At 39.0% G+C, this 12,754-nt stretch overlaps 2 protein-coding genes across 3 annotated transcripts; both read left to right on the top strand.

Annotated features, from left to right (window-relative positions):
• On the top strand, positions 1-2,532 carry LOC114740951 (homeobox-leucine zipper protein HAT5-like). 2 transcript variants are annotated; one of them, XM_028929208.1, is made up of 4 exons: positions 1-220; positions 489-622; positions 954-1,193; positions 1,755-2,532. In XM_028929208.1, exons 1-4 carry the CDS (start codon positions 136-138, stop codon positions 2,139-2,141), a joined length of 846 nt encoding a protein of 281 aa, XP_028785041.1. In that variant the 5' UTR covers positions 1-135; the 3' UTR covers positions 2,142-2,532. The 2 variants fall into 2 exon arrangements, with proteins under 2 accessions (XP_028785041.1, XP_028785042.1); XM_028929209.1 differs by having other exon boundaries at positions 2-220; positions 492-622.
• Positions 2,533-4,747: 2,215 nt separating this feature from the next.
• On the top strand, positions 4,748-8,634 carry LOC114740950 (uncharacterized). Its single transcript, XM_028929207.1, has 6 exons — positions 4,748-5,010; positions 5,995-6,287; positions 6,434-6,540; positions 6,675-6,807; positions 6,913-7,107; positions 8,108-8,634. Exons 2-6 carry the CDS (start codon positions 6,012-6,014, stop codon positions 8,384-8,386), a joined length of 990 nt encoding a protein of 329 aa, XP_028785040.1. The 5' UTR covers positions 4,748-5,010; positions 5,995-6,011; the 3' UTR covers positions 8,387-8,634.
• Positions 8,635-12,754: the final 4,120 nt, after the last annotated feature.

The raw sequence follows: 12,754 nt of genomic DNA, 5'->3' as shown, positions 1-12,754 counted from the left end.
CTATACTGAGATACTAGCTATTCTATTTTCTTCTGCCCCATCCGTCGCCGGAGTAAGTATCTCTGGTGGTCACCGGTGGCGATTGTTGTCGAAGACCTTGTACGTTTGTGGGAAGAAAGCGAGACGACCAAAGCTATGGAGTCCGGCCGTATTTTCTTCGGTTCCTCCGCTTGCCGCGGGAACATGCTGTTTCTCGGGAACGGTGATCCAGTTTATAGAGGTGATTCTCAACGCTTTGCTACGTCACTTTGTCCGATTTGCCCATATGTTGTTTCATTTTACTTTGTTGTATAAATCTATGCTTCTTTAGCTGTCAAGAATATTAGTCCGTGATAACCAGGAATACAATAACAAATCTGGATTGACATCAACGGACCACTTAATTTTGCATAAAACTTGGTTTACATACAATAACAAATCTGGGTTGCCAATGTTTTTATATTTTTTTTCCTTCACCCCCAACAATAGAATTGAGATCGAAATTAAAGCAGGCGGATCGATAATAAGCATGGAGGAAAGCTCAAAGAAGCGACCATTTTTCAGCTCACCGGAGGAACTGTTCGACGAGGAATATTACGATGAGCAGTTGCCGGAGAAGAAGCGACGCCTCACTCCCGAGCAGGTTGGTTAATTGACTAGCTAGCTCGATATATATGCTGCGGCTTGGTCTCATAGTTGTAGATTATATAAAATCTGAAATATCAATAAGAATTTTTGATTCAGTATCAATCTGAGTTGCAGTTATGCAATAGATCTAAGATATAAATTTTGCAGACATATGAAATGAATGATTTCAGTTGGAAAAAAAGTAAATAAATGAATGATTTCAACTTTCTTTTTGTGCCCCCATATAGGCAGCTGGTTGTATGCAATATGCATGTTAATTGTTCAGGGTGAAATCCATCTTAATTCCGAGATATATTGTAAATTTTTGATTTAGTATTAATGTTTAGGTGCTTCTGCTGGAGAAAAGCTTTGAAGATGAGAACAAGCTGGAGCCGGAACGGAAGACCGAGCTGGCCAAGAAGCTGGGGTTGCAGCCAAGGCAGGTGGCTGTGTGGTTCCAGAACCGTAGGGCCCGTTGGAAAACCAAGCAACTTGAAAGGGATTACGATGTTCTCAAGTCTTCCTATGATGCCCTGCTTTCAAAGTACAGCTCCATTGTCAAGGACAATGAAAATCTCAAATCAGAGGTACATATCTATTGTTTCTCAGGGTCGATTTTGTTCTGGTGCGGCAATACAAAAAAAAAAAAAATCATGGATGTGATGGAAAATTGAATCAATAATAATGATTGATTATGGATATCAAAGTCTTTATATCAAATATTTAAAAAATGTACGGATCTGCATTGTGCTTGTGTGTGTGTCAGGTAATGGGCCATTAGAAGAAAAAAATTAATGCCTTCCCAATCAGGATTCCATCATAGGAAAAGGACACATGACCCATGATTTGAAGCTCTATTAAGAGGGTCCCACCAATAAGATTCGACCATATTAATTAACCACAAACTTCTAAACGTAGCATCAGTTCTGAACCCCACCTTCACTATTAAAAGGCCCTTTAATCGTAACCGGACGAATATACCAAGTAGACCTCTCTTAATATATGTGCTTATACTTTCTATGAAACAGACGTACACTTGTATTTTTAGAGTGAGTCTGCATACTAGTCCATAAACTAATGGATGCATGCTTATCTTCGATAATCATGGCATGTATGTTTTTACGTATTGGCAATTGACAATTCCTCAGGTGGTAGCCTTAAACGAGAAGCTTCTGGCTAAAGAGATGCCACGAGAACCATTACCAGAAGAAAAGGCAGACCCACTTATGATGGAGCTAGCCCAAATGTCAACCCTGCCATTCAACGTGAAGGTGGAGGACCGACTCAGCAGTGGGAGTGGTGGAAGTGCAGTGGTGGACGAGGATGCTCCACAGCTTCTTGTGGACAGCGTTGATTCCTACTTTCCAGCTGAGAACTTTGATGGATGCGTGGCCAGCGTTGATAGGGTTCAGTCTGAGGAGGATGACGGCAGCGACAATGGTCGCAGTTACTTCTCTGATGTGTTTGTGGCCCCTGAACCTGAGCACCAAAACCATGAGGAGGGAGAGGCGTTGTGTTGGTGGGTGTGGTCTTAAAACAAGCCTGTATTAAAAAAGATAAAAGAAAAAAGAGAAAAAAACATTATGATCTTGTAAGGTGTCATGTTAGAGATTAATGTTTTGCATAATAAAGCAGAAGACTGTGAGAGTCTGTTGTTTGTTAGAGATGATGTGGGATGTGAGCGTCAAAGAAAATCCCTTGGATCAATGCATCCAAAGCTTTGAGTTGAACAAATAATTGGTCAATGGCGTCTTCCGTTGTCTGGTCTTAGTACACATCAAGGGTAGTTCAACCTCGAAGGCTGGCTACCAGGCTTGTTTGCTATATATTTTAGTCAATATTTTCGTCTGCGTTGTTTTTAAAAGAATCTCTGATTGAGAGTGTTAAGTTATTATAATAGAAATGATGCAGGTGATTCGAGTATAAGATGAAGGTATGTATTAGCTTTTCGGTCAGAAATTAACACCAGAACTCCATTGTCGTTTTAGAACCAGCTTCCTCAGAAGCATCCCTGCCTCTCAAATAGTCGAAGCTGGGCCAACTGGAAGCCCCTCCAGAAGCAATTAATGCTGGTTTATGTATTGTGCACGGAATCAAACCAAACATCTAAAGGCTACATGATGACCCACTGAAAAACGCCGCTCTGTCCAGACAATGACACGAAATGAGATGTTGCGAGTCTTCTACTTCTCCACCTCTAAGATAATGTGTCAGTGTGTTAGTGAGCAGGATTCCAACAGGACCTAAAACGATTCATCATCTTCGACTTAAAACGAGCAAGATAAAGTCATAGACCCGGCCAAACATTCCTCCCAATAAAAACCATGTCGTCAAAATTTCCGTTCTGTTCCTGCAGACAACCGACACGCTGTTAACTTCGACAAGCAGATGCAGCGATGTCTGGGTGATGCATGGTTAGAGCTGCGCAGCCAGACTCGGACGTAAGTGTTTCTGCGTGCAGGAGAAATCCCCCTCGCAGCAGCGAAATGCTCAAACTCACTAGAGATTGGGCTCTAGCATCTTATCTGCATTAAAGACAATCCAAGAGAAAAAATTAAACAAAGCTCACCAACCCCTTCCACACTAACACATGGAAAAAAGCATTCATACCGTTCGACCACAGGACCACTGGTGATGATCAGTTCCGTCAGTCATTTCTGAAATGGCCTCTCATAATCATGTCCTCCAACGAGATTGTTGCCCTGAATCATCTAAATGTACCGCAGAATCTTCAATTACTTTATACGCAATTAAAGTTTGCTGAATGCAAGTCCTCCGAATTCTAGAATAAGGTTGACCATATTTTAAAGGCGAACGGTTGACGGAAGGCCATAGCCATGAAATGCCTCTGTCACATTCATTTCATCAGTGAAAAGGCTTCCATAAGGACCAGAGATTCCAGAGACATGCTTGGGCACCAATGTCTAGAATCAGAGATAAAAAGCAAGACTCATATCTAATCACTGCAGATTTAACAGATGCTCGCTGGCCTGTGTTTCTTCCCATCTCTGGATTTTTCGCAAGGAATCTCACTTCTTACATCTCTGTTTTTGAAGGTTCCACTAATATCTGTTCAAAAGCTGGCTGACCTCTATTGCATTTTGCTGCCGTTGTGTCCCTTCTAGAAGGTCATATGACGTTGAGTTTAAGGTAGTAGTATTATGATTCACTTGCAACAATCTGAGGGAATATATCCCTTCCGTTTGACTTCTGTTGGTTGACCTGAAAATGAGCTGCTCCAATTCCAACAGAGCCATTGGTTTTTTGGGGCATGGGACACAGCATCAGCAAAGGTTTATGCCGCTACTTACCTCGGCACGGACACTAGACATCCTTTCGTTGTTCCTCCACATCTATATCTATGGAATCCATATTATGGCAGATCGCTTTTGAATTTATTACCACTGTATAACCTATTTTCCCCTCCATTAATGAGTTAGTCAGGACTCATAAATTATTGGGTCCGCATATGGCTAAACCAAACATTTACCAGGAGTTGAGAGTGATGTGGCGAGGCCTCGCTCCAGACCAGCTTCTGCGGCACTGTTAAATTGGATCACCTTTCTTACCTTGGTGGATAAGAGAGTGAATTTAGAGTGCATTGTAATTGCATCCATCTTTCTTTATTATTTTTTGATGCCATTTGTTTAACTAAAGACACAAGTTTTTTTTTTTTTGCCCGAGAATTTACTTTTAATATAAGACAGACAAATGTGGCACATTTTTTTATTTTTTAATTGAAAATTGCATTACTGTAATAAAATTGTTAGTAATTTCCAAATCCTCTCACAAGAAAAAAAAAACAGAATAAATATTAATTAATGTAGGTAAATTGGCCTCAAAATAACGGCTCACCTAAAATTCGGTGGTTCCATCTTAAAAAGGAAGTAATTTAAATTCAAATTAAATGGGTGGGATGAATTAAGCAGATGAAAAGACCATATTAAGGGAATAATCCCCATCACAATGAATTGTTTAATGATCCTTGTCAAACGATAAAGCATCATTTCAAATCAAATCCCTCCGCCACCTTTCGTTGAGTTGGAGCGTCGGTGAGTTAAATTGAATTAACAGAAAAAGCTAATCGGGAGGCATAAATGGTAAACCCGGGGAGTGGCAGGAGTCGGCAATTTGAGGGGAAGGAATTGGGCGATTTAGGGAATCAAGAATTAAATAATTGGTTGACCTGGCGATTCACATGTGTAATTACCCAAACTTGCCGGCCTCGGTCGGGTTTTCCAGTCGTGGCGTCGTCTTAGTCGACTCTTGTATTTGCCGGTTACACAATCTTTACTTCTTCTAGTGCCCTTACTCTCTGCGATTCACTCCTGTCTCTCTCTCTCTGCCCTTTTTTCATCGTTTTTCCCTCAATTTTCTGGTTCATCACACTCTGACTCCTATCTGGTAATTTCTGTCTCTTTTTTCATCTTCTGGTTCTTTTTACTCTAATTAAACGCTTGTTTGATCGGCATTAGGCATGGCAACTGCTGTTTTGTTTCCATCTCTCAATCAATTGACTTTACCGAGGAATTGGATTCAAATGCTTGTGTATTTCATAAAGAATCAGGAATGTAGTGCAGTATAAACCGAGATCTTGATACATTCTTGCTGCTATTTTGATTAATTCTAGCATAGCGCAGCTCCAAAATTTTCGGGGATTTTATTTGTTCCTTTTTCCCTCATGAACCCGAGGATACAGCATGATCTACTAAGAAGTAAGAACCTAATCATACTGCGCAAGTCGGTCTCCGTAAGGTGATGATCGGTTTCTGGTCTTGTAAATACCTGCTCACGTGGGCTAGTTTTATATGATGCCTAAGTCTTAGGCTTTCTTATTCATGGTTTAGGCCCTGGGCCTTTCTAGCGGGTCGGGATTCTGTGGATCATAAGGGAAGACTATGAATGGGTCCCTTTGCCAAGACTCTCCATTTTGTAGGTATCGTGCAAATTTTGGTCTATGGGGGGTTTGGAGTGAACGGTCGGTGCAAAGATTTGTATTGGCAGCTGCAAAATAAATGTCTTTGCTCTTTACTCATTGGAAATGCAATTTTTGAGATATATGAATTCAAGAGAAAGAACTACTATAAGAATATGATATCTGGCGGAGGAAGATATAGAAATTCAGGAGGGAATCTAAACAGCTAAATGTATTCATCTTATGGAGTGAGACTGAAATCAGGGGAATGAGGCTTACTGATACGTCTTTGGTTAAATTCTGCGCCATGGTTTGATGATCTCTTCTCCTCAAGTTTAGATCTCGACGTCATTTGCTTTTTACTATTTCATTCATTTTTACATTTCACAATGGTGATAGTTTAAATAAATAAAGCAGCATCCTGTATACTTCATATTGGTAGCTTTTATGAGATGTCCTTGTTTCCATTCCAGACGAAGGCCTCACAGGGATGTCAGAGAAAGCTCTTAGTGATAACAATACAACTCCTGAAAGTGAAAGGAAGAAAGATAGCTCTGGTAAGGCATGTTCAAATGTGGATTCTGTTGACAATGCGGATCAAAATATCAAAGATCTGCAGAAGAAAAAAATTTGTGCTTCCATAGTGCCTCCATCTGTCAATGGTAATCTTTCTGGCGATTCTCAAATAGAAATAGGAAATGCAGAAGTAGAATACATTGATTCTGAGAACTTGAGGGATTTAGAAGATATTGACAGTTGTCTCAAGGTAATATTTTTTTCATTGCTGGAAGGTTTTTGAAGCTTTTTTTAATGTTCCTAATATTTCTTGAAATTAAACTGTTAATTATTATTTTTTTAATAAGGGATACAATCCGTGTATTGGTTAAGATTAGCTACTGGGTTTTATTACAGACTCTTTTGGCTGGATTAGACTCCAAGGACTGGATCATGGTATGTAATGCCCTCAATAATGTGCGGCGGATTTCAATATTTCACAAGGAGGCACTACTTGATATTCTGTAAGTAACAAACATGCAGATATCTTTTCTTTTTCTGCAAAATTTGATAATGTAAAGCATTTTTTGATTGATCAATTTGCCTTTTTTTTCCCCTGGGGATTAATGAATTTATCAATATGCTTTCTGGTGAGCAGGGGGGATGTGATCACGTCTGTTGTGAAGTCCCTGAAAAGCCCTAGAAGTGCTGTATGCAAAACTGCCATTATGACATCTGCAGACATTTTCAGTGCATATAATGATTTTATAATAGATTTTCTGGACCCCCTGGTAATTGAATATTCCTTCTTGGATCTTTACTAAGGAATTTTCCCTCGTTACACTTGATTACATATGAACATGCTCTTGCATGCGTACAATTTTTCATGGATGCAGCTGGTGCAGCTTCTTCTCAAGTCTTCACAGGACAAGCGCTTTGTATGTGAGGCAGCTGAGAGAGCCTTAATAGCTATGACTACCTCGATTTCCCCTACGTCTTTGTTACCAAAATTGCAACCTCATCTTAAGAATAGGAATCCTCGAATTCGTGCAAAGGCATCGATGTGCTTTTCTCGAAGTGTCCCTCAATTGGTAAGAGAGATTTAAGAATGCCTCTTTTTACTGATGCTCATTTTCATGAGTTTCTAGGGTTACTTTAACTAGGTTTGTTTCACTTTTAGCAGCTTTGATACATTATTTTTTTGATGTGCTATGCATAATGCTAGAATAAGGTCTGAATCCTATAAAGGTTTTAGATGATTGCCACACAAGGAAAAAGGCATTTATCATCGACGAGCTTATGATAAAACATTTTCTTTTCACATCTGAATGAATTTTAAACGGCCCAGTTTCTATTTCAAATTTTCCTACTTATTTGGTTGAGAGGTGTTTTACTATTAAAAATTCCTTGTGTTGATTATTGACGAGTTTGTTCCTTGAATAAAAGGGTTGACCTTTTCTGATTGAGGTGTACAGGCATTCTTGTTTGCAAGCCCTTTATTTATTTAAACTGCTATTTTGACTAATGGATACAACTTTTGTCACTCTTGGTTGATGTTTGGCTGCTTTTCCTTCTTACTCATTTTTGTATGCCCACTGCCTACTTGCTATATAGGCTGGTATCTTTTGGCAGTAGTGTACGATTCAGCACATCCGCACCATCTTCTAATTGCTTACATTTCAACAAATGAATTAATTAGTCACCTTTTATAATGAGTTACTTGAAATAAGAGTCTCAAGTTTTACACAATTCTTAAGGACATGAGGGATCCTAACTACATATATTACATGCTCTGCGAATCAAGTTTCCCCTATTCTTTGGTCAATTCCTGATTTGAGAATCATTACTGGATCTTTATGCTAGCAACTTAATACGATGAATTGCACCAACATTTAAAGCGGAATGTGAAAGGCGTTTCTTCAGTTGATATTTGGAAGGGACTATGGTGGAAGAGCAATGTGCTACCCCGGTTCTAATTTGTAGACTACAAACGAGGTCTTATAATTAGGACAGAAGGCAGTACATGGTTCATGTATTCTTGGCACTGGATGCTGAGCATTAACATCTGTCCTGTGTTATATCTATTTACAGGGAGCTGAGGGCATAAAGGCTTATGGGATTGACAAATTGATCCAAGTAGCTGCATCCCAGCTGAGTGACCAGCTCCCTGAATCCAGGGAGGCAGCCCGAACTCTGCTACTCGAGCTTCAGAATGTGTACGAGAAATTTCATGATCCCATGCCTGCTTCTGTTTCTGAGCATCCAGAGCCGGGTTCGTGGGAGAACTTCTGTCAATCAAAACTTTCACCGCTAAGTGCTCAGGCCGTACTTCGCGTTACCAGTATTGCTCGCGAGGGTCTGGTTTCATGACACGCGCCATGCTTGAACTTCTTTAATATCCGGTCTGCTCGTCATATTTTTTCCCCTGTATATACAGTGAAAATTGAGATGGTTCGAATTGCTGTTTAAGCACGGATTGAACAGGAAATTTATGATTTGGTTCCGCATCTCTCCTTTTATCGTCAGATATCCAAATTACGTCATTTCCTCTCTTTTTCTCATTCCCTTATGTTTGGCAGAACACTTGTGGTTGATTGGCTTCGAGGCTTTGGCATTCATTTGAGCATTTGCTTCGCGAAGCGTTCACTGATTCCATATTTGAATTGAGAATGCATCAGCGAATTTATCAATCCATGATTGAAAGTGATTCGATTCAGTTTCTGCATAACGACATGAAATTTAAATGTATTGGGAGCTATGCTACTCGTGCTATTTCAGTCCCCAAAAAAATACCACTCATACTATTTACATGAATTCTCCACATTTAAATTAACTTCTGAAAAAAGAAATAGCTATTTTCATGAACATGGTACTAATAAATGTATCAATATATATATTTTCGTAAAAAATTATTCTATTCATAACTTGTGAGTTATGAAGAACCCGTCTGTGTGTTTCATTCGATGCAAAAGGGTGGATGACTTGAAATAACAACTTTTCATGTGTATCTTGTCCGTGGAGGATAGTTGGATACTTCACCGCGAGAATCTGGGGAAGTGAAAGATCCCATATACTAGATTAGCCTATTACAGACAAAAACTCACCGCTAGGACAAAAAGGTTTGAGTCCAAAGGTCCCATGCTAGATGACCAATGCTTATTCCGGACAAAGGGATCCAAAGAACAGAATAAGCACCGGAGCTTCAGATCGTTTAAAAAGCTGAGAATTAGAGTTCATTTATGTGATTTGATGCTTCTAACGAGTCAGTTTTTATCGATCACTATCGAACGTGCGGGTTTTGCTATGCTTTCATACACCACACCGCTACAAATACAGTTAGATGCAAAAGGAAGCCTCGCTAATATTGATCCATGCGATCAAATTCAAAATTCTAAAACTTGATTGCGTCTTGGCTTTGGATGGCGACCCATTTCATCCTGTGCGTTACAAATTCAAATTTTGCAGAAAGATTACATAAGTAGAAAGGTTAAAAATTTGATCCAATCCACCTAGTATGAAGTCGTTTGTATAATTCATCACAATAAAGTTTGCCCAAATCTAGACGAGACATGGGCACACATTTAAGACGCAAGAGCACTATGATAATCTGTTTCCTCACTGTCAAACTAGACATGAACACTAGACAACCGAAGGAATGATGAGAGATGGAAATCAACTTTTCTCCGAGTTGTTTTCCAATTCTTTCTTGAGCTGCAGCGAGAAGTCGTCATTGACGTCATCGTCGTCCCAATCATCTTCCCATTGCTGGCTTGTGTCTTTCCCCTCTTCTTTGTCATCCCATTCTATAAGTTTTGAAATATGTCAACAGGTGGGAAATAACATATTCTAATCCTCCATATAGAATTTTTTTTTTTAAAAAAAAACTGCAATAATATTGAAGCAATTCAGATCTGTAATATGTATTCCCTACTCACCAGTTCGTCCCATCAAGGGCTACATTTTCATTCCAGTCATATTTGAGGACTCCAAACGTAATTCTTTACTTTTCCAAAAATTATATATATAAGCCATCTAAGTTAGTATGTCCTCGTTGATGTATGGACACAAGTGTGCCCTTGGTACAAGTGGCTGGCGAAAAATATGAAGCTCCTATATTACAGGAAGCAAAATATTCCAGTTTATACATCAAAGCCCTCCCATATTAGAAATATATCAGCTTCATATTTGCATAAAACAGGGAAGGACATTCTTCGGGGATCTCTCCTTCCAACTCCTGCATTATATGTCCCCCCATATTCAAAAATAACTCTCCCTCCAAGGCACATATGGTAAATGAAAGAATTAGGTCTAAGAATCAAGTTACACCAAACTTTTGAGTCCTACTCTTTAAACATCACTCATTCCTTCAATGCTTGAAAATGATTTAGCCAGTAGACATACGTCATGCCACACATTGGATCCATATATAAGCCCTAATAACATAAGAACTATACAACATACAACATAGAATATCAACTAGTTAAACCATCTAGAGCCAGAATGTTGGACCCATCTGATGGCTTCTACTTTCCTCATGGGTAACGAATGCTGTCATAATTAATTTTCTGAAAGAACCCATTGTATAATGACCAAACTGGCCCAATGACCTATCATCAGTTGTACGCACAAGCAGGTACTCTATAATAAAGCAGTATTCCGAAGTGAATCGACATCTTCATGGATAATATAAGTAAAAGTACCTTCATTGATCTCAAACTCTTCAAATTCATCATCATCTTCAAACAAATCAAGTTTTGGATCTTCAACCGCTGCTGTGGAATCCTTCTCCATTGTCGAATTTCACAACCGAGTAATCAATCTGCAAGACTGCAACAATCTACAGGAGAGAGAAAACAAGCTTTGAACTTAACAAGAATAAGAACCAAACAGAAGAGAAAAGACGACATAATTGTTGCATAGAAGAGACGTGCTCATAGTAAGAGTCTAGGAGTTCATAAACCAGAACCACAGAAAGTTGAACAGAAATCGTGAACCCACAAACATGACTCACCCTCCTTTAGAAAGAACCCTAACCTCCCAACAAGGGGCAGCGAACAAAAGAAAGAGGAGAGGCGTCTAGTGTCTTTGACGCTTGGCTTGCCGCTTGCGAAAGATTCCCTCCTTGCAGTTCACCCGTAACGTCGGTTCCTTTTTTTTTCCAAAAAAAAATAATGTAATTGGGCCGTTTTGTAATATTGATAATACGATTCAGCCCAATCGAAGTTAAAATTTTAGCCCAAAAAGGACCCCAACCTAGCCTGTCGTGAGCGAACCCAGGAAGATTTATAGGTTAAATCCAGCTCACGAGGTTAAAGGGGGAAAAACCAACCAATTTATTATCTAGTTATTAAGTCCACGATCTTAATAATGAATTTAATAGCGACAGTATTTTTATAACAGGTTTGTCTTTAATAGAATGCTAGCAAAAAATAATGACAATTTTTGAGTTCGAATTAATTTATTATAAAGGGTCGAAAATATTTTAGCAGTGTATTTGTCCACATATCAAGAACAATTGCATATAAAATTGCATGTAGTTTCATCCATTTGAAACGTCGCCTAAAATTTGTTTGGTAAATGTCGGCCTTGAACTTTTAATTGACAAAAACAAAATAAGGCTTTTTAACCAAAAATAGAAAAGAAAAGAACTAAAGAAGCCTTCTTTTCCCTTCCGTTGTTGCAAGTTGACGCTCCCCATATTATGTCCGCAAGGCGGCGTAAGCTCTTTATCAGCCGGCCATTCCTTCCCGAGGCGGCCGTTCAAAGCACATCCCACTTTTCTTGAGTACCAAGTTTTAAAAAAGGAGAAATATAATAAACAAGAATAAAACTTGAGTAGATATAGTGCAGCATCGTTGAGAACATCGGTGCGTGTTTAAGAATGTAATTTGCAGGGCGCATTGTTTGACGTACTCTCTATACGATGAAAGCATCAGAAACATGAAGGTAAAATCAATGAATCAATCATTTTCTTTCTGTTCGCTTCACTGGTGGGTCCGATTCATTATTCATATTTTGTTCGTCACGACTTGTGCTGCAGGTTAGTAAATTACTAACAAGTTAAGCACTGCTATATGCAGTTTAGTTTTTTTTTTTTTTTTTGGGGGGGGTGTTAAGAGCAGCCAGGTTGACACATCTCCGTCAGTTTCACAGCTGTACAGGTCTTATAACTTCGTTATTAACATAAAACTCATGTTTATATAAACCATTCCGAACCATCAGCAGTTTAGATAGAAAAATCAAGGCTTTCACCAATGTCTTTGACAAGGACTGACATTTTTTTTATAAAAAAAAAAGTTCAGCCACCATCACCATTGAAGGTGAAATATCATATTTTAAAATCTAAAGAGACAATCTATGAATGAAGAAAACAGTGTCGAAGAGGGGCTTTGCTTTGGCCGGCAATGGCGCCTAGTCTAGAAAAAGAAAGGAACAAGATCTGGCGATGCTATTGCTAGTCATTTTGTGTTTGTTCCCATCTGAGTGATGCACCCTAATCTCTGAAAATACTTATCAAGCTTCAGTAAACTTAAAAAAAAAAAAAAAAAAAAGCTTGGAACATATTCCCGTTACTGTAGGTTTTGTCCTTCCTGCTTCATCACCTGGAAAGCCATACAAGGAACAAATTCCGGAAACACCAATAAGGAAGCAGCAAAAATTGAAGCCGATATCCGTAGAATTGCTGTTCTGCTCTCACATAATTGTAAATGGAGGTAACTAGTATTTTAGCATCATAGA

This window comes from Neltuma alba, unplaced genomic scaffold (assembly GCF_004799145.2).
Source record: "Neltuma alba isolate B1F8T4 unplaced genomic scaffold, ASM479914v2 tig00003207_pilon, whole genome shotgun sequence".
Lineage (NCBI taxonomy): Eukaryota > Viridiplantae > Streptophyta > Magnoliopsida > Fabales > Fabaceae > Neltuma > Neltuma alba.
The sequence above is the reverse complement of the archived record's forward strand: the minus strand, read 5'-3'. Positions and strand labels throughout refer to the sequence as shown.

What these genes read in the sequence shown, in the direction of transcription:
- LOC114740951 (XM_028929208.1), top strand. Translation starts at nt 136, where the DNA reads ATGGAGTCCGGCCGTATTTTCTTCGGTTCCTCCGCTTGCCGCGGGAAC. An exon ending in CGGTGATCCAGTTTATAGAG is followed by an intron (nt 221 to 488) that starts GTGATTCTCAAC and finishes TCGAAATTAAAG; the next exon opens with CAGGCGGATCGATAATAAGC. An exon ending in ATGAAAATCTCAAATCAGAG is followed by an intron (nt 1,194 to 1,754) that starts GTACATATCTAT and finishes ACAATTCCTCAG; the next exon opens with GTGGTAGCCTTAAACGAGAA.
- LOC114740950 (XM_028929207.1), top strand. Translation starts at nt 6,012, where the DNA reads ATGTCAGAGAAAGCTCTTAGTGATAACAATACAACTCCTGAAAGTGAA. An exon ending in GAGGCACTACTTGATATTCT is followed by an intron (nt 6,541 to 6,674) that starts GTAAGTAACAAA and finishes TCTGGTGAGCAG; the next exon opens with GGGGGATGTGATCACGTCTG. An exon ending in TAGATTTTCTGGACCCCCTG is followed by an intron (nt 6,808 to 6,912) that starts GTAATTGAATAT and finishes TCATGGATGCAG; the next exon opens with CTGGTGCAGCTTCTTCTCAA.